The sequence below is a fragment of the Salvelinus sp. IW2-2015 genome, linkage group LG32, assembly GCF_002910315.2.
Source record: "Salvelinus sp. IW2-2015 linkage group LG32, ASM291031v2, whole genome shotgun sequence".
Taxonomy (NCBI): Eukaryota; Metazoa; Chordata; class Actinopteri; order Salmoniformes; family Salmonidae; genus Salvelinus; species Salvelinus sp. IW2-2015.
Genome location: NC_036871.1, coordinates 1634634 through 1656003, shown reverse-complemented (window position 1 = coordinate 1656003; position 21370 = coordinate 1634634). Strand labels below are relative to the sequence as shown.

Below are 21370 nucleotides of genomic sequence, written 5' to 3'. Positions count from 1 at the left end.
ACAAGCGGCAACGGTGAGAGACTTGTTTCTGGAAAGGTGGATTTTTAAAAGTAGAAGCTCGAATTGTTTGGGCACAGACCTGGATAGTAAGRCAGAACTCTGCAGGCTATCTCTSCAGTAGATTGCAACACCGCCCCCTTTGGCAGTTCTATCTTGTCGGAAAATGTTATAGTTAGGGATGGAAATGTCAGGATYTTTGGTGGTCTTCCTAAGCCTAAGCTAGGACATCCGGGTTGGCGGAGTATGCTAAAGCAGTGAATAAAACAAACTTCTGGAGGAGGCTTGTAATGTTAACATGCATGAAACCAAGGCTTTTACAGTTACAGAAGTCAACAAATGAGGGCGCCTAGCTCCACTCCACTGGGACCCATCCAACTTGAAAGAGCTGGAGCAGTTTTTCCTTGAAGAATGGGCAAAAATCCCAGTGGCTASATGTGCCAAGCTTATAGACATACTCCAAGASACTTGCAKCTGTAATTGCTGCAAAAGTATTGACTTTGGGGGGGTGAATAGTTATGCACGCTCAAGTTCTGTTTTTCTTGTTTGTGTCACAATAAAAAAATATGTTGCATCTTCAAAGTGGTAGGCATGTTGTGTAAATCAAATGATACAACCCCCCCAAAAATCTATTTAAATTCCAGGTTGTAAGGCAACAAAATAGGAAAAATGCCAAGGGGGTGAATACTTCCGAAAGCCACTGTAAATGTATATTAATATCATGTTATTACCCATTTAATCTGTGCTGTAATATAAAGTGCTACCGAAATGTAAAAAATAAAACTACACACCTCCCAAAGAAGGCCCTTTAACAATGTGCAATTTATTTTTATTAAAATCGAATGAAATGCAAAAACAGAACATATACCATTATATACCATCATTAACAAATCATACAATTATCACTTTAATCCAAAACTAAATACAAAGACGAGTAAAACCAATAACTCATAAAAAGCTAGATACACATTATTGCTTAATTGAATTGACAAGCAATGTAATTCTTGATCAAACGTGGTAACCAACCATTAATTCCTAAATGCACACAGGCTTGCCACTTTGAAAATGAACTTGGTGTCTTGAACGGTGAACCTTATTATTTTACTGTATTGAGTGGCGCAGCGGTCTCAGTGCTAGAGGCGCCACTACAGACCCTGGTTCGATTCCAAGCTGTATCATAACCGGTCGTGATTGGGAGTTCCATAGGGCGGCGCACAATTGGCCCTGCGTCGTCCGGGTTAGGGTTTGGCCGGGGTAGACCGTCATTGCAAATAAGAATTTGTTCTTAACTGACTTGCCTAGTTAAATAAAAAATAAATGTGAAGACTATACTCTCTTTAGTGGGTATTCAATCCGATTGCGGTTTGTCGGCTACAGTATGCACCTTTTATAAAAAGCCAATGTTTCCATGTTCACGGAAACTGCAATCACGGTAAGTGATGTAAACTGTATTTCGGCTCAATCGGAAATTACTTTAAAATGTTAAGCCCACTATTACGCAGATCTACCGCTGATCGCATTGAAATTCTTGATTACAGGTCCATGCATCAGCATACACTAATTTCTGAATGCAAGTTAAGAGCGTTACATGCCAACACACATTCATTTTCAGAAGTGAACCTAATAAAAGGTTATCAAAGATACATTTCAGTGTAAAATCTACATCCTACCCATGTTATTTCCATGGTGATATGTACACACAACTGGGATCCGCAATAATCTGAAGAAGCATGTTTTATTGCCATTTTCAGTCTTGTCATGGTGAATGGAAATTGTGGTGGGCGTTATATTAATTCATGCTGACACAACTTCTGTTGGTTAACTACATTAAACGGTTCCCTCTGTGTTAGCTGTTTGTTTGTGTATTCCCATGTGTGGAGCTGCATTCRCCATGATAAGAGCACAAACTCCATTAGTCTGCTTCTGCATAAAAAGCTTTCGGACGGTTCACTTTGAAAACATAAACATGCAGATGTGAATGAGCGCAGATATTTTTKGATGAAAAGTTTGAAACTTCCAGGTGGTGTGAAAGATACCAGTGTTGAACTCTAATATGAATTCATGGGAAATGTATTCTGCCATTTTTTTTTATTTGTATATTGATACAATTTGCAAAGCCAAGTGGAAAGTTTACTAAGAAGCTTCCGGGCTAATGCCCTTCTACTTCCAAATGGTCAGCATAGAAAACAAACGGTATAACACTTTCCAGTGATAAAAAAAGGTGCTGTATACAATTTCTTCCTTTCCTATGATGAAGAGAGGTCATAATCATAAGAAGAAATCAAAAAAACATTGCATCATTGAGTTCCCAAAGTCATGCATTCAGACATATATAGATCACCAACTGAAGTTGTTACATATGCAGGCACAGCTGTGTTGGTTATGTAGTCTATTATATTTTCCCCCTTGACAGTTGTCCAAAGGAGTTTGTTTAATATCAATACATTTTTTTCTGAGTAATCTATTTATATTAAAGTGCCATCCTTAGTGCTCAACAGCCCTGTAGCCACACTTGAAATTGGCACACACTGCCCATGCTGACTTCTCAGTCTTCAATTCAGAACTTTTGAAGCTTCTAACCCTATCAGCAAGAGATAGAAGAATAAGCACATTAGAAACTTATATCTGGCGACAACAACAAAAAAACAGTTGGCACTCAGTTCTTTAAAAACAACTGTTTGGAAGCTTGAGTGAAGAGGCGACGGGATATGAAGCAGGTGTGTAGAGGGTGATAGGCTGAGGAATGTCGATCTCTCAGTGGAGGAATACAGAACATGCAGTGGTCGTAAGTCTTCCCCGTGGTTCGATGGGGCAGCTGCTGTGRGCACTTCAGATGCAGTCACTCAAAGTTGTGAATCTTCAAATGGCTTCCACCTTCCAGGATGACCACTGGTACTTCTCAAAAACAACAAAAAAAGCATATTATAAGCAAGCAAACACCAATTATATTATAACCTACATAATTAATCAAACCAGAAATAATGTCCTAAAAATAACGTATTATGGAAGTAGTTTCATGTCAACATTCACAAAATGACATTTTGACAAGAGTCATTCAGCTTTTATATTTACACATACACTCAGCAGTCAGTTTATTAAGTACACCCATCTAGTACCAGGTCAGACAACCCTTTTCCTCCAGAACAGCCTGAATTCTTCAGGGCATGGACACATTGCTCAATTGGTATCAACATGTGCCAGGACGACATTCCCAACACCATTATACCACTGCCAGCAGCATGTACCGTTGACACCAGGCTTAATGGGGTTATGGATTTATGCTGCTTACGCCAAATCCTGACTCAGCATAAAACAGGAACAGGGATTTGTCGAACCAGGCAATGTTTTTCCACTTAATTGTCCAATGTTGGTGATCGCGTGCCCACTATGGCAGAGTTTTGGTTTTAGCTGATAGGAGCGGAACCTGGTGTGGTCGTCTGCTGCAATAGCCCATCCGCGACAAGGACCGGCGAGCTGTGCGTTCCGAGATGCCGTTCTGCGCCGTTATTTGCCGTTTGTGGCCTCCGTTTCGACCTCATTTCAACATGCTGTTTTTGCCCATGGTGCTGCTGCTGACTGGATGGTTTTTGTTTGACGCACCATTCTCGGGAAACCCTAGACACCGTGGTACATGAAAGGCCCTGGAGGCMGGATGTTTCTGAGATACTGGAACCAGTGCACTTTGTACCGACGACGATACCACCAGTCAGTCACTTATGTACTTATTTTGTCTATTCTAACATGTAACTGAACCCCTCGATGCCAGTCTGCCTGCTTTATATTGCAAGCCACAGCCATGTGACTCAGTGCATGTAGGAGCGAACCATTTTCGTGAACGGGGTGCTGAGTGTATATTCATACAGTACCAGTCAAAAGTTGACACGCATGCTCAAAGGTTTTTCTTTATTTTTACTATTTTTTACATTGCACAATAATAGTGAAGACATCAAAACATGTAGTAACCCCCCAGAAAAGTAGCTTTGCAAACTCTTGGCATTCTCTCAACCAGCCTCGCCTGGAATGCTTTTTCAACAGTCTTGAAGGAGTTCCCACATGTGCTGAGCACTTGTTGGCTACTTTTCCTTCACTCTGTGGTCCAACTCATCCCAAACCATCTCAATTCRGTTGAGGTCGGGTGATTGTGAAGGCCAGGTCATCTGATGCAGCCCTCCATCACTCTCCTTCTTGGTCAAATAGTCCTTACAAATAGTCCTCGCCTGGAGGTGTGTGTTGGGTCATTGTCCTGTTGAAAAACAATTGATAGTTCCACTAAGCTCAAAGCAGTTGGGATGGCGTATCGCTGCAGAATKCTGTGGTAGCCATGCTGGTTAAGTGTGCCTTGAATTCTAAATAAATCAGCAAAGCACCCCCACACCATCACACCTCCATGCGTCACGGTGGGAACCACACATGCGGAGATCATCCGTTCACCTATTCTGCGTCTCACATAGACACGGCGGTTGAAACCAAAATTSGCAAATTCACACTCAGACCAAAATACAGATTTCCACATGTCCATTTCTCGTGTTTCTTGGCCCAAGYAAGTCTCTTCTTATTGGTGTCCTTCAGTAGTGGTTTCTTTGCAGAAATTGGACCATGGAAGGCCTGATTCACACAGTCTCTTCTGAACAGTTGATGTTGTGTCTGTTCCTTGAACTCTGTGAAGCATTTATTTGGGCTGCAATTTCTAAGGCTGGTAACTCGAATGAGGTAACTCTGGGTCTTCCTTTCCTGTGGCAGTCCTCATGAGAGCCAGTTTCATCATARCGCTTGATGGTTTTTGCAATTGCACTTGAAGAGACTTGCAAAGTTATTGAAATTTTCCAGATTGACTGACCTTCATGTCTTAAAGTAATGGACTGTCATTTCTCTTTGTTTATTTGAGCTGTTCTTGCCGTAATATGGACTTGGTCTTTTACCAAATAGAGCTATCTTCTGTATACCACCCCTACCTTGTCACAACACAACTGACTGGCTCAAATGCATTAAGACTGAAAGATATTCCACAAATGAACTTTTAACAAGTTTTTTTTCATTTAAATGCATTCCAGGTTGACTACCTCATGAAGCTGGTAGAGAATGCCAAKAGTGTGCAAAAAGCTGCCATCAAGGCAAAGTGCAGCTACTTTGAAGAATCTAAAATATATTTTGTTTTGTTTAACACTTTTTTGGTTACTACATGATTCCATGTGTTATTTATTCGTTTTGATGGCTTCACTATTATTCTACAATAAAGAAAAACCCTTGAACGAGTAAGTGTGTCCAAACTTTCGACTGGTACTATATATGCACTGAGTGTACAAAACAGAACACCTGCTCTTCCTATGACAGACTGACCAGGTGAAAGCTATGATCCCTTATTGATGTCACTTGTTAAATCCACTTTCATTAGTGTAGATGAAGATACAGGTTTAAGAATGATTTTTAAGCCTTGGAGACAATTGAGACATGGACTGTGTATGTGTGCCATTCAGAGGGTGAATGGGCAAGACAAAAGATTTAAGTGCCTTTGAACGGGGGCTATGGTAGTAGGTGCTAGGCCCACCAGTTTGAGTGTGTCAAGAACTGCAACACTGCTGGGTTTTTCACGCTCAAAAGTTTCCCACAAGATTGGTCCACTACCCAAAGGACATCCAGCCAACTTGACAACTGCTGGARGCTTTGGAGTTAACATGGGCCAGCATCCCAGTGGAACGTTTGACATCTTGTAGAGTCCATGCCCCGACGAATTGAGGCTGTTGAGGGTTAAAGTGGGGGGTGTAACTCAATRTTAGGAATTAGAAACATWTATACAGTCAGATCCAAAATTCTTGGCATTCTTAAAATAAATACAAATACTGAACTATATTGTATATTATATTGCTATATTAAATAATAATATTTTTATGAAACAGCCTCCTGGCAGAGGCAACCAGGTTTTTGACTAAAATATCCTAGTACTGGGTAAAGTTAATTACGCCGTTAACTTTAAGGGCCCCAGGACCAGTGGAAGCAAAATAGCCCCATAACATCAAAGATCCACCACAATATTTTACAGTAGGTATGAGGTACTTTTCTGCATACGTATCCTTCTTTCAACACCAGACCCACCACTGGTRTGCATAGCCAAAGAGCTCCATTTTCATGTCATCCAACAAACGTAAACACCTGGAATTTGCTAAACGGCACTGGCATTCTTCAAAAGAAGAATGCACATGCAGAAWAGTACCTCATACATACTATAAAATATAGTGGTGAATCTTTGAYGTTATGGGGCTTCTTTGCTTCCACTGGTCCTTGGGGACCTTGTTAAGGTCAAAAGGGCAAAATGAACTTGACCCAGTACCAGGACATTTTAGTCTAAAACTAAAATGCCTCTGCCAGGTAGGCTGATCTTCCACCAAAAAAAAATAACCAAGCACACATCAAAATCCACAAAGAAATGGTCAATTGACTACAAAAAAATCAACATTCMGCAATCAGTCTCTGGACTTGAACCCCATTGAAAACCTGTTGGTTTGATTGAAGAGGGCAGTCCATAAGCGCAGACGAAGGATATMAATTATCTAGAAAGATTATGTATGGAGGAATGGTCTAAGATCCTTCCTAATTTGTTTTTCAACCTCATAAAACCTTTTGTAAAAAGTCTCAGTGCCAATATCCTCTCAGAGGTGAAGGTGCCGGAGTATTGAAAACCGGGGTGGCAATAATTTTGTTTTATTAACTTATTAAGATTTATTAATTAATCTTTCTCTGAGCAACTGTGGTGGTATAAAATAACATAATTTCCCCATTTCTTTGCAAATACAATTTACACAGTGTACAAAACATTAGGAACAACTTCCTAATACTGAGTAGCACCCCCATTTGCCCTCAGAACAGCCTCAATTTGTCGGGGCATGGACTACAAGGTGTCAAAAGCGTTCCACAGGGATGCTGGCCCATGTTGACTCCAATGATTCCCACAGTTGTGTCAAGTTGGCTGGATGTCCTTTGAGTTGATACACACGACTATTCTTGATACACACTACTATTATACCCCCGTTAATAAAGGCACTTAAATCTTTTGCCTTGCCCATTCACCCTCTGACTGGCACATACACAATCCATGTCTCAACTGTCTCAAGGCATAAAAATCCTTATTTAACCCATCTCCTCCCTTTMATCTACACTGATTGAAGTGGATTTAATAGATGACATCAATAAGGGATCATAGATTTCACCCTGGATTCACCTAGTCAGTCTATATCATGGAAAGACCAGGTTCGGTTTGAACGCTACAAACAGACTTCAGGCGAGTCCCCTGACACTTTTTTTTTGGGGGGGGGGGGGTGTCGTATAGCAAAACAAATAATAATTTAAAGAAACATCTCTATATGAAATTTACGGATTTTTAAGGGGATTTTACAGGCAATGTAACATACAGTTGAAGTCGGACRTTTACATACACCTTAGCCAAGTACATTTAAACTCCGTTTTCACAATTCCTGACATTTAATCCTAGTACAAATTACCTGTCTTAGGTCAATTAGGATCACCACTTTGTTTTAAGAATGTGAAATGTCAGAATAATAGTAGAGAGAATTATTTCTTTCAGATTTTATTTCTTTCATCACATTCCGGGGTGGGTCAGAAGTTWACATACACTCAATTAGTATCTGGTAGCATTGCCTTTAAATTGTTTAACTTGGTGTAACTTGGGCCTTCCACAAGCTTTCCACAATAAGTTGGTTGAATTTTGGCCCATTCCGCTTGACAGGGCTGATGTAACTGAGTCAGGTTTGTAGGCCTCCTTGCTCACACACACTTTTTCAACTCTGCCCACAAATTTTCTATAGGATTGATGTCAGGGCTTTGTGATGGCCACTCCAATACCTTGACTTTGTTGTCCTTAAGCCATTTTGCCACAACTTTGGAAGTATGCTTGGGGTCATTGTCCATTTGGAAGACCCATTTGCGACCAAGCTTTAACTTCCTGTCTGATGTGGCTTCAATATATATACATAATTTTCCTGCCTCATGATGCCATCTATTTTGTGAAGTGCACCAGACCCTCCTGCAGCAAAGCACCCTCACAACATGATGCTGCCACCCCCGTGCTTCACGGTTGGGATGGTGTTCTTCGGCTTGCAAGCATCCCCCTTTTTCCTCCAAACATAACGATGGTCATTATGGACAAAGTTCTATTTTTGTTTCATCAGACCAGAGGACATTTCTCCAAAAAGTACGATCTTTGTCCCCATGTGCAGTTGCAAACCGTAGTCTGGCTTTTTTATGGCGGTTTCGGCCTTTCAGGTTATGTCGATATAGGACTCGTTTTACTGTGGATATAGATACTTTTTTACCTGTTYCCTCCAGCATCTTCACAAGGTCCTTTGCTGTTGATTTGCACTTTTCGCACCAAAGTACGTTCATCTCTAGGACTGTCTCTTATACACATCTAGATGTGTATAAGAGACAGGTTATAAGTGAAATAATCTGTCTGTAAACAATTGTTGGACAAATTAGATATCCTAACCGACTTGCCAAAACTATAGTTTGTTAACAAGACATTTTGGAGTGGTTGAAAAACGAGTTTTAATGACTCCAACATAAGTGTATGTAAACTTCCGACTTCAACCTTACATAACGTTTTTCAGGAAAAGTTTTTGTAAAACATGCACCTTACATMTGATCTTGAAACTGTCTGTAAAGCCAACTTTCTTTCATCAAGGTTTTATATGGTCTGTAATTGGTTTCTCTTGAATTTTAATATCMGTTTTTAGCATTATGAGATCCATAACGGTTGTGGATGTGATGGATATTGAATTATCATATCTTAGCTTCAGAAGCTTGTGCATTCACCACATTTTATGTGCTTGTTCTGAAATATATTCTTCATACTTTCAGTGACGCAATTGTTGATATCTTGAAAATGATGTGTTCTAGCTAMGATTATCTTGGRAAACATATGCYRAAATTGATTTCTCATACATGGCRGTACASTTTTTTTTTTAGATAGAAAGATAAGAGTGCTAATCAACAAACTGTGAATAGTCCTGGAGTGTCTTTTTCAAATGAAAGCCCCCCAAAATATMCAGACTTCATCCAGTGTCCAGAAAGTGGATTGGCAGTATAGGCACATGCCTCATCTGCATTACAATATTTCAGATGACTTTTTATACAAAAAAAACACTTATCTTTGGGTGTACAATCAACTGGTAAATGGTTAACCTATTAGGGTGTGGTGCCTGGCTGTGTATACTATTAAGGCTAACTGTAATTATGCAGGTACACTGCCTTATGCTGTCTTTTATTAAACATTATCATGATTAGATTTCATGATTTCAGACTAACATCCATAACGGTTGTTTTTGCTCTCTAAAGTAATCATGGAAACGGCCATATTTTCCATATTATCGTTTTTCAATTCCTTGAGAATGGCTATTCGTGTTTTGACCTAAGACTTAGAAACGCACAGACTTTTGCTAATATGTTCAGTCTCCCCAAAAAGCTGGTCTATTGAATGTAACATCCATAATGCTTCTTATTTGCTTTATTTCTCCAACATACCAATATTTTTGAAGTTCACTTTTTTTGATATACACTTATACTAAATAAATATATACCCTAAAGGCGTCAGCATGCTTCAGTTTGGCCAGCCGAAGTCTACTAGGCAAACCGGACAAGTGTGCTCAAACTCCCTTAAAAAATACCTTCTCTTGAAAAATGAGAAAAAAGCGGCAAATAATACTATTTGTCCATTTTGAGATGCCGTAGCCTGTATACACTTCCTAAAAATAGTCAGATTTAATCTAAGAAAACTCAAGAAATCTGTCATTAAGTTTAACGTTGAGATCTTAGTCGTGCAATTCTACATCTAACTAAGATGGTTGGTGCAGTATTTCTCAATGAATAAAGGTGCATGAAAACGAGTCATCTCTCATGAATGACAAACTTTATTGAASAATCCCTACCGTTAACAAATCTCAGACCATGGGGCGTATATGTCGGCTCCCAAACTTCGGCTGGCCTTGAGAGAAAAAAATGTGCCCCCCCCAAACAACCGAAAAAAAAATCTTACTGAAGTACAAAATGCACATAAACGTCATCATAATATACACTACTGTTCAAAAGTTGAGTCACTTAGAAATGTCCTTGTTTTTGAAAGAAAAGCACAGTTTTTGTCCATTAAAATAACACCAAATTGATCAGAAATASAGTAATCTTTTTGAGTTCCTCTTGCYCATCTTAATCTTTTCTTTTTTTKGGCCAGTCGGAGATATGGCTTTTCTTTGCAACTCCGCCTAGAAGGCCAGCATCCCAGAGTCGCCTCTTCACTGTTGACATTGAGACGGGTGTTTAGCGTGTACTATTCAATGAAGCTGCCAGTTGATGAATTGTGAGGCGTCTGTCTCTCAAACTAGACACTCTAATGTACTTGTCCTCTTGCTCAGTTGTGCACCGGGGCATCCCACTCTTTCTATTCTGGTTAGAGACAGTTTGCGCTGTTCTGTGAAGGGAGTAGTACACAGCGTTGTACGAGATCTTCAGTTTCTTGGCAATTTCTCGCATGGAATAGCCTTCATTTCTCAGAATGAAAATAGCCTGACAAGTTTCAGAAGAAAGTTATTTGTTTCTGGCCATTTTGAGCCTGTAATCGAACCCACAAAGGTCAGTTGTATTGCTTCTTTAACTTTATTAGCATACTGGTTATTGTTCGGAATTTCAGATGACTGACGTGCCCAAAGTAAACTGCCTGTTACTCAGGCACAGAAGCTAGGATATGCCTATACTTGGTAGCATTTGATAGAAAACCCTTAAGTTTCTAAAACTGTTAAAATAATGTCTGTGAGTACAACATAACTGATATGGCAGGCGAAAACCAGAGGAAAATCCATCCGGAATGTTTTGTTGTTGTTGAGGTCACAGGCCATTTCAATGCTAGTCTATGGGAAAAACAAATAGATAGGACCCAGATTGCAGTTCCTATGGCTTCCACTAGATGTCAACAGTCTTTAGAAAGGGTTTCAGGCTTGTTTTTTCTTTTTTAATTAGTGAGTAGGTGTAGTTTTTCCAAGGTGTCTCTCATTATAAAAGTAGTCTTGCTGGCGCGTGAATGAGGTGTGCGTTCTTCGTTATTCATCTTCCCTATTGAACATACTATTCTCCGTCTTAAATATTATCGTTTATTTAGATATTAGAGTACCTGAGGATTAATTAGAAACATCGTTTGACTTGTTTGCACGAACTTTACCGGTAACTTTTTGGATTCGTTTGTATGCATGTTGAACGAGTGGATTACTGAGATCATTGGCGCCAACTAAACAGATTTTTTGGGATATAAAGAAGGACTTTATCGAACAAAACGATGATTCATTGTGTAGCTGGGACCCTTGGGATTGCAAACAAGAGGAAGATCTTCAAAGGTAAGTGATTATTTAACCTCTCTTGGGTAGGGGGCAGTATTTTCACGTCCGGATGAAAAGCGTRCCCAAAGTAAACTGCCTGTTACTCAGGCCCAGAAGCTAGGATATGCATATAATTGGTCGATTCGGATAGAAAACACACTACAGTTTCTAAAACTTTTAAAATAATGTCTGAGTATAACAGAACTGATATGGCAGGCGAAACCCCGAGGACAAACCATCCAAAAAAACAAACAGATTTCAGCCTACCACTATTTTCAATGGCTGTCACTTTTATTATAAGGCGAAGTCCTCCCAGATTGCAGTTCCTAAGGCTTCTACTAGATGTCAACAGTCTTTAGAAAGAGTTTCAGGCTGTTTTTTGGAAAAATKAGCCAGAAATTGTTGTTTTTCTAGGTGGCTCCCATTTTGTCTGTAGTGTTTCCAAGCTCGTGGAAGAGAGCACGTTTTTTGGTATTTTTCTCCGGTAAAGATAACAATTCTCCGTCTTAAATTTGTTCGTTTATTTACATTTTAGGGTACCTAATGTTTGATTATAAACGTTGTTTGACTTGTTTGGAAAAGTTTATTAGTAACGTTTGCGATTCATTTTATGACAGTTAAATAATGATAATTCTGTAGTATGAATTTCGCGCTCCGCTATTTCACCGGATGGGACGCTACCGTCCCACCTGCCCATAAGAAGTTAATCGCTATTTGTGACGCCTGTGCTGGTTGAAAAAGTATTTTGATGTGGGGCGCTGTCCTCAGATAATCGCATGGTATGCTTTCGCAGTAAAGCCTTTTTGAAATCTGACAACGCGGTTGGATTAACAAGAAGTTAAGCTTTTAAATGATGTATGACAGTTGTATTTTCATGAATGTTTAATATTACGATTTTTGTATTTTGAATTTCGCGCTCTGCAATTTCACCGGATGTTGTCGTRGGTATCCCSCTAGCGGTTCATGCGCCCAAACAGGTTAAACAGCACAACAGTTTTCAGCTGTGTTAACATAATTGCAAAAAGGTTTTCTAATGATCAATTAGCCTTTTAAAATGATAAACTTGGATCAGCTAACAATGTGCCACAGGAGTGATGGTTGCTGATAATGGGACTCTGTACGCCTATATAGATATTCMATTTTTTATTTCTTATCTGCCGTTTCCGGTTACAATAGTCATTTACAACATTAACAATGTCTACACTGTATTTTTCTGATCAATTTGATGTTATTTTAATGGACAAAACAAATGTGCTTTTCTTTCAAAAACAAGGACATTTCTAAGTGACCCCAAACTTTTGAACAGCAGTGTATGCACAAACTCTTCCGAACTGTTTCGGCTGGGAAGCATGCAGACGCCTTAAGGCAGTGGTATTCAAAGTCGGGGTACGGGGGAACTGCAGTGGGGTCACCCCCCAAAAAATCCAATAATAATTTAGGAACAAAACATTTAGAGTACAGATTCTAAGGGACCATATACAAAAATTKAGAAAAATAATTAACTAAATACTATTTTAGAGAAAAAATGTATTTGTTTCTTTAATTTTGATAAGAGATGAAAATGCAATGAATTTAAAGTTATTTGTTGACGTAAAAATCAAAATGTACAGATTTTAAGGTTGTGTCATTAGATCTGGGGTGGGGTCCCCGCTGAAAAAGTTTGAATACCACTGCCCTAAATGGTACTATAGACACACATCAAAAGGCCAATTTCTATTTTGTTTATCCATTCTGTGAGAGATGAAAGTTGTGATTTTGCGTGCAAATGTAACGTCCATAACGCTGGAATGTTATAAACGCTTATTTATGATGCTATAAATAAATCCTAACTATTGTATGCACCATTCTAAACACCAAAAGACTATKGATTTTATTCAGTTACCCGCCTCATTAGTTTGAGTGGTAAAGACAGTATAGCTACCTGCTAAATAAGAGCCTTCTCCGTGTCGTGTTTATCATCCAGCAGCTCCTCATCAGAGTCTACAAACGGAGCAAGCACAACAACAAAAAATCAAATAGATCTAAGAAAATGCCAAAACRCACACAGACATAGGAAATAGCGTAAATAAGTTGTGCAATAAATGGATTTGAAAATGACAATATCACCATGCRGTGACACATATCAGAGTATACGGATATGAGATAAAATATTATTCTGATGACACTTCATACTGTCTTGGTCGCCAGAGAGCTTCTCCAATATTTGTCATACCAGTCGTTGGTGCCAAAACAAAATTTCTAATTTATGTTGTTTAAAAGACACTTATACACTGTGAATCCCACACAGAGATTAAACCCAGTTTAAACAGCCACAACATTCGCTATGGAAAACAATCCACAAACAGGCCTGTAAAATTTCAATTCAAACCTTAGATTCACACATTCTCACCTGCCACAGACTCGGGTGGGGAGTAGAACTGCCCATCTGAAAGTGGTCCTGGTTGCATGAAGGGGGCCCTTTCAGGGGCGTCCATTATAGAAAGAAATCCTGATGGGATGAAAACACAATGATGACACGTAAGTGTCGCTGTAACATAGTACMACTTGCCTTCAGAAATTATTCACAACCCTTGACTTTCTCCCCATTTTGTTTTGTTATAGCCTGTATAAAAATGTGTTGAGATTGTGTCACTGGCTTAAACACAATACACCCATAATGTCAAAGTGGAATTATGTTTTTTGAAATGTGTACAAATCAACTAAAAATGAAATGTCTTGAGCCAATAAGTATTCAATCCCTTTGTTATGGCAAGCCTAAATAAGTTCAGCAGTAAACAAACGGAATAGAGCTATGCACAGGCAGAATCCTAGAGGAAAATCTCATTCAGTCTGCTTTCCAACAGACAAATTCACCTTTCAGCAGGACAATAACCTAAATAATATTAACCTAAAACAACAAGGCCAAATATACACTGGAGTTGCTTACCAAGACAACATTGAATGTTSCCGATTGGCCTAGTTACAGTTAACTTAAAATCGTCTTGAAAAGCTATGGCAAGAATTTTAAAAGGCTGTCAAGAAATTTACCCAGAAATACTCACAGCTGCAATCGCTGCCAAAGGTMATTCTAAAATGTATTGACTCAGGGGTGTGAATACCTATGTAAATTTGATATTTCTGCAAGTAATGAACATTTCTTAAAACATGTTTTGTTATTATGGGGTACTGTGTGTAGATGGGTGAGAAAAAACAACTTAATCCATTTTGAATTCAGGTGTAACRCGAAATCCTTCGACCTCATGGCTTGGTTTTTGCTCTGACATGAACTGTCAACCGTGGAACCTTATATAGACACGGTTTGTGCCTTTCCAAATCATGTCCAATCAATTGAATTTACCACAGGTGGACGCCAATCAAGTTGTATAAACATCTCAAGGATGATCAATGGAAACAGAATGCACCTGAGCTCAATTTCGAGTCTCATAGCAAAGGGTCTGAATTACCTGTTTTCCGCTTTGTCATTATGGGGTATTTTGTGTAGATTGATGAGGGAAAAATGTATTTAATACATTTTAAGATAAGGCTGTAACGTAACAAAATGTGGAAAAAGTGAAGGGGTCTGAATATTTTCCAGACGCACTGTATATACAGATGCGGTCATGTTTTGCTGAATGCGGKGAAGGAAAACACTGTGGCAGCAAGCACAATGGCAAGTTTGTTAGTCAAAAGAGACCCACTACAATAATTTGAGCTTTTAACAATACAAATGACTCCAATCAAGACAAAAGGATATGTAACCCATTTGTCTCTACATGTGTTTTTATATTACATTATGATTTAAAATGTGTATTTCTTCCGTTTCTATAAACTGTGAGTATAAATCAAAATAAGTCAATTTAGAAGATTATCGCTTCCTCCCAAAGTGTGTACTTGTTCACTTCCCTTTCCCTTCATTTACTTATTTGTTGAAACATGTGGTGAAGACTCCCTCTAGCCCATACCTCYACCAATCCAATGCTTTTAGATTTGTGGGAAGTAGTGAACGGGTGTACACCTCAGGAGAAAGGAGATATTATTGGGATGCACCCTAGGAGTGCATTGGGAAAGTTTCCTATACTCACTGTTCTCATCGTCAGCCTCCTGAGGCAGGACCTTAAAGTCTAGTAGCCACGTCTCTATCCAGACCAGGATGAAAGAGATGATGGGCAGCAGGTACCCAAAGGCCCCCTGGGAAAGGAGCTGAAACATGCACACACAAAAAACTAACTTGCTCTTAGTTCAAATAGCAAAAAACACATAAGCAAACATATGTTGTTACTTGCATACTGTCAAAAACACTGACATGCACAGACACTAAACATGTACAGCGATTCCTCCTTTAAAAGTTGCGTCATACTRCGGCACACCTTGCGTGCTGCCGCAGCATTCTGTGGCACGTCATTTAATTGTGAGCCATTTCTGTTACTGCAACTTATTGCTAGTTTGACCACCAGAGGGCATCTTTGAGAAGCATTTGATAGTATTCCGTATTGGCATTACCAGAGAATTTAAAAACCTTTTTGTAATAACATAGTATATGGGATTAATTAAGAAATGTGGCTTAATTCATTTGATTAATTTTATGGTGTTTCTATTCAGAGAAAAAAGAAAAACGAAACCCTCATGGTCTCCATTAGGATGGAATGGAAAATATGGCGCTGTACAACGTGACGGTCGGGAGTAGGCTACAGATTTCTAMATTTTTTGCCTTCATTAGACAACTTTGCTCCAATATTTCTGTAAATCAGTGATATTTATTCCCATAGTAATTCATTATGGATCCATAAGTAAATAACATCTGCATTTTGAAATACTTTTTAATCATTATTTTATTTWAAAAATGTGTTCATTTGTTTATTAGGCTACTGTGCAGTCTACAATACATACTGTAGTAAACATGGGAAAGTGCCTAATTTCTTACATAAGGGAGAACAGGCTGTCTGTACTACAGAATGCGGCCCGTTGGGGAGGAAGGAGTAGGCTGTCCTTGTAAATAAGAATTTGTTCTTAACTGATTCCATGTGTGTTATTTCATAGTTATTTCACAATGTAGAAAATAGTACAAATATAGAAAAATCCTGGAATGAGTAGGTGTATCCAAACTTTTGACTGGTACCTGCTGGAACGGAAAATATGGCGCTGTACAACACGACAGTCGGCCGTACAGTACTGGGCTATTTAGCTAAAGAATCCCTGTGTCGTGCAGACGAGAGACCGGGGTTCAAATCCCTGATGGGGAGGAAGTCTGTCTCAGAGTCCCCATGCTTGTCTCAGAGCAACGCGAAACATTGCTAAAATAGTTGTAGGCTTTTGCTTCAAATCCTATTGCTTCTAACGTCAATATGCTCTTTAAATAAATAAGACCTACACCACATTACTCAACACTAGTGAGACTCATGTCACCTACAGTAGGCCTACAGTATATCGAAAAATATGACGTGACTCTCCGCCAATAATTACATATAGAGGATTGGAGGATTCTAAATTAATATCTAAAGGGGCATTTTCCATTAGGTTTCTGGAGGAACCTAACTTGTTATTTAGCAGACATCACTTGCTTATATTCAGTCAACACATATCTTAAGAATATCATGGAATATTTGAACATTTTCATTTCTCCATGCTTGTCTAAGATCAGCGCGAAATGGTGCTGAAATAGACATCCACAGCGGGAAGGCTATGTATTCTGTGCCCACTCATGGCATCTCTTCGGTTACACATCCTTGGAATRGCAGAACAGCATAACGGTCTGGGCGGCCCTTGCTGTGCCTGGTGAGCAGTTGGTCAAGTTCTGTTGTCAGAAGACGAATGGAAATGTCAGGGTGAACCGAAGACCTGACGAAGCCGTCACGTATGTTGACTCTGCCTGTYGGAGGTGGAGTTCCAGAGCTCACAGGTGTGCCTGGCAAGGATTGTGACTCCATCTCGTTCCTCGCCCTTTTCAACGCGTGAGTGAGTCAATGATTCCAATAATTCGTCTGACAAACAAAGAACTTTGCGTCGTGCAAGCCCAGGCATGGATCAAGGCTGGCGAGACATTCAATAAACGTCATCTTCACAGACGAATCAACCGTGGCCCTTGAGCAATTTGCTTGTTAATCAAGAAGATTAACGAAAGCATAAAGATGTTGATGAAGAAATTGTGTTTTGAGTTARAAATGTAAYACTTTACAGTACTTAAGCATCAAATACATTGCAAGTTGAGGGACAGTAGTTTGAACGTGAAGACTTTAAAAAAATGCTAAGTGCTATGATGCTACATKTTTGACCAGTTGCAATTGTAGGTAGGCCTAATAAAATAAAATAAATCCTACTTCTATTAGGCTGTTAAGCCTCATAACTGGCTGAGGTAGGCTAAGTTATTTTATATAGGTCTAGGCTACGAAGAAATAGACTGTAAACAAGAGGGCTTAATTGGAAAGTYAAATTAAAATTATTGTTGAAATGAATTGCTCGACTGGTGTAGGTTTCTCCATCTGTTGGTGTGCAACACTTGCATAACAAGTTTGCTATATTTTCAGCACCAGCCACTGTTCACCTCCTATTGATTGCACTGCGGTTGCTGCCAGTTKTTTTTTTTAATTGAACCTTTATTTAACTAGGCAAGTCAGGTAAGAACCAGTTCTTATTTACAATGACGGCCTACCCCGGCCAAACGCGGATGACGCTGGGCCAATTGTGCACCCTATGGCACTCCCAATCACGATCGGATGTGATACACCCTGAATTCGAACCAGGGACTGTAGAAAAAAAGCCTCTTGCACCAAGATGCAGTGCCTTAGACCGCTGCACCACTCGGGACCAATGAAACACACACACTTTTTCCCCCAGAACATTAACCGTGTGTAGGTAGATACTAATGATTTGTTGCAAGTTGGGGGGGGGTTCACACCTAGTTCGGCTATTAGACAATTATTTAGTAAAAAAGTTGAATTGTTCAGCTAATAGCCCATCCTGCTATGCCTGTGAAAAACGAATAGTACCTTTTCCCCTTGATAGTGTTTTTAGCCACAATCGGCCCCAACCCCAATTCATTCATTTGGGCACAGGCGATAGCGTGCTGGACTTCGGGCTAGAATGTTGAGGTTTCGAAACCTGCTCCCTGCTTGTTTCATTACATTATTATGCTGGTCTCAGACAAATAGCCTGGATTGTTACTCCCATCTCATTCCTCGCCCTCTTCCACGCGTCATTCAGCACGCTTGTGGGCGTGCTGGCAGGACGTACTGTTTTTTATTCTGTATATATGAATTACAAAACAGCCTTTACTTAAATCATGTTTCTAGTCTATTGCATAGTTACAATGTGTAATCATTGATGTCCCAGGAGCAGGAGTGGTAAACATTGTTGAAGTGTATAATTGTAATACATACATGCAGACACAGCATCATTCAAATAATGGAGTTTGATACACCTGGTATTAGATATGACTAAAACAAAACTTGCTAAATAGCGATTTTCGTAAATTAACTTTATGACAAAAAAATATGCACAATCGTTTGTCTCTACATTAACTACCACATTCCTCTCAATTGTAAATGTTTTGCTTAACTTGTTATGACGTTATAACTACTTACATCTGCTTCCCCGTAATGTTTAGTCAGCCATCTTTGCTGAAGAAAGTCACCAGGGACGGGTGGCTCGCATCAAATTCGTCATTGGAACCACTCAATATGATTAGTCATATAAAAACCTTGGGACCCAAATGCATAATGAGTGCTCTAACTCCCCCTTGTGGTGGTCTGGAGCAATGAAGCCGTGACGCTGGGTACCTCTAAGTCCCGCGGTGTAAGCTCGCAACTTTTAAAGGAGGAACYAATGTGCCAACACCAAGTCCWACAGTAATGCTTACATTATTCGATTCACAATCCAAACATGAAAATCCAAACATCATACCATCCTTCAAATATGTCAGAAAGGAGATGTATTGCATATCCCTCCTATTGTATTCAAATGATGAAATAATTTTAACAAGAGGAATGAAAATGTATGTCAGAMATACTTTAATAAAAACATACCTTTGATAAAATGACTTTTGCGATCAAGAAAGCACTTGTGGTTGCTGTGGTTATCTGTGATGGAAAGACAGATCAGAAAACACTTACTACTTGTAGTTGGCATTAAATATATTACGTCAGTAAAAATGAAATCATGAAGAAAATGTCACTGCATCATAAGTGGACTATTGMAAAAAAACAGGAAATGTGTTGACATGCAATTACTGTCTATTCGATTGATTGCTTGACTGAAAACAGGCACAATGAACATGTACAACAGGACCTGCACAGGGGAAACAGCATCCTCTAGTGTAGCAAATGTGAAAATGCGTTTGAGTCATAGGATGGTTCACCTACCGCTATGGCCCACCAGTGACGCAGTTTACAAACAGCATAGGCCAAGATTAGGGCTGCAAACCGCAACACAGCCAGGAGCTAGGGGATATTCAGTCGCAATTTACGTCATCATGTCTGCCTGATCTGGATAACAAATGAGSACTGTACTCTGACTGAGCAAAGATGCAGCATAATGGACTTACAAATATGTCGAAGAATGAGGCGTGGTAGTCATAGTGTAAGACCTCCTTATCCAGCCGCTTCTCGATTCCTCCGTTCACCTATGAAGACAAAAACAAAAAAGGAATGGATTTGACAGATAAGACAGGTGCAAAATACCCAAATCTGTAGTCAATACATTGAGTTATCTTGTCACAGATTAAATTAATTCTTAAAATACCAAACATTTTCAAATGTCCCCCCTTTCAAATATGCGACTTGYTATGTTATCCGTGATTGGCATGCACTTTAGTAACGACTAACTGTTGGCATTGGCAATGTAGACAGAAGAAGTAAATATTACATGAAGAAGATGATATCAGTTCATTCATAGATTTAAAAGCCTGAGAAGTCTGTGTGTGTGTTACTATTTTAAAAAAGGTCAAAGGGTCAGTGTAGAAACTGGTACAAACAGGTTGTCCTGTAGTTAAAAAAAGGAAGATAAAAAAAAAAGACTTCCTCCTGTGGAGCCCTTTCTCAAAGTTGTGGTTGTATAACCATAAATGTACTCATACTATACCAACATACTCAAAAGGAAATGGAATCAAACAGACCGAACCAGGGAGGAACTATCTGGACTTCTCCAATAACAAAAGCTAATTTTCATTTCCCATTATGAGCCCTAATGATAACCCTGTAATTGATAAGCTCAACCTTAACCTGATTCAAACATGACCACTGGCCTGTTCGCAACAAAATCGCGGAACCTGCGCCTTACCTGCAGGTTACTGCTGTATTTCTTAACACACTACTAACGGGAGATTATGCAGCGAGCCGAGCTAAAATAACCTTAGYTGCAATGAATAAAAAACCTAGTAGACCAGCTGATCTGACGCTGTTCCGATGTCAAGCCGGCTTAATAGAAGACAGCAGAAAAGGCATGGTAAAAGGTCACTACTCCTGCCCCAATGACGAAACATCTTATCAGGAACAAATGGAAGAATGTGACATATTACAACTGAAATAAAATTGATTGGACTGTAAATGTAGACTATGATTTAGTTAACATTTAATTGCAGACAATTACTCAACCAAATTATGCCTACATCGAGGCTCCTCTTCCGCGAAAATAAAGTTATTGAAGATCAACTTAACTAGGTCATTTTAAATTAAATACAATTGAGACGTGCTTTACCTGTAGTAAAGTATTTTTGTGGTAGTTTAAGTTTAAAAAGTTACTTAAATATAGGCAAAGTTAAACTTTGTAAAATAATTGGTCTGATTACTTTGATATACTACTATATCAACCTTAGTACTTTATATTGTGGGGCAGTTAGATCACACTTTTCATTACAAATAACTACACTCAGACTACTACACTTGTATACACTCCTACTAGAATAAAGCAGTATATGAACATTTTTATAGAGTACAGAAGACAAGGAGGCATTGGTGAAGATTTCAATAAAAACATTTATTTTAATCACAACGGTTTGGACGACAGCATGATGTTCTTGAAGTCCTCTGGGCTGG

At 39.2% G+C, this 21370-nt stretch overlaps 1 protein-coding gene and 1 long non-coding RNA gene across 5 annotated transcripts in view; one reads left to right on the top strand and one right to left on the bottom strand.

The window, feature by feature from the left end:
- Window positions 1-799: 799 nt before the first annotated feature.
- Window positions 800-21370, bottom strand: part of stard3nl (STARD3 N-terminal like) — a 51734-nt gene continuing 31163 nt past the window's right edge. Inside the window, exons 3-10 of one of the 4 annotated variants that reach the window (XR_002876313.2) lie at window positions 19882-19959; window positions 19700-19777; window positions 19364-19417; window positions 15428-15545; window positions 13756-13854; window positions 13288-13346; window positions 9933-9988; window positions 800-2895 (exon numbers count right to left, since the gene is read on the bottom strand). Coding sequence is in view for 2 of the 4 variants with exons in the window: in XM_023977322.2 (XP_023833090.1) it covers window positions 13291-13346; window positions 13756-13854; window positions 15428-15545; window positions 19364-19417; window positions 19700-19777; window positions 19882-19959 (483 nt within the window). In the remaining 2 variants the exon portion in view is untranslated. The remainder of the gene's footprint in view (window positions 2896-9932; window positions 9989-13287; window positions 13347-13755; window positions 13855-15427; window positions 15546-19363; window positions 19418-19699; window positions 19778-19881; window positions 19960-21370) is intronic. The other 3 variants (XR_002876312.2, XM_023977322.2, XM_023977321.2) reach the window with 3 other exon arrangements.
- The window catches only part of LOC139023444 (uncharacterized), a 295267-nt gene continuing 285076 nt past the window's right edge, over window positions 11180-21370 (top strand). The window contains exon 1 of the long non-coding RNA XR_011474566.1: window positions 11180-11242. This is a non-coding gene — a long non-coding RNA (uncharacterized lncRNA). The remainder of the gene's footprint in view (window positions 11243-21370) is intronic.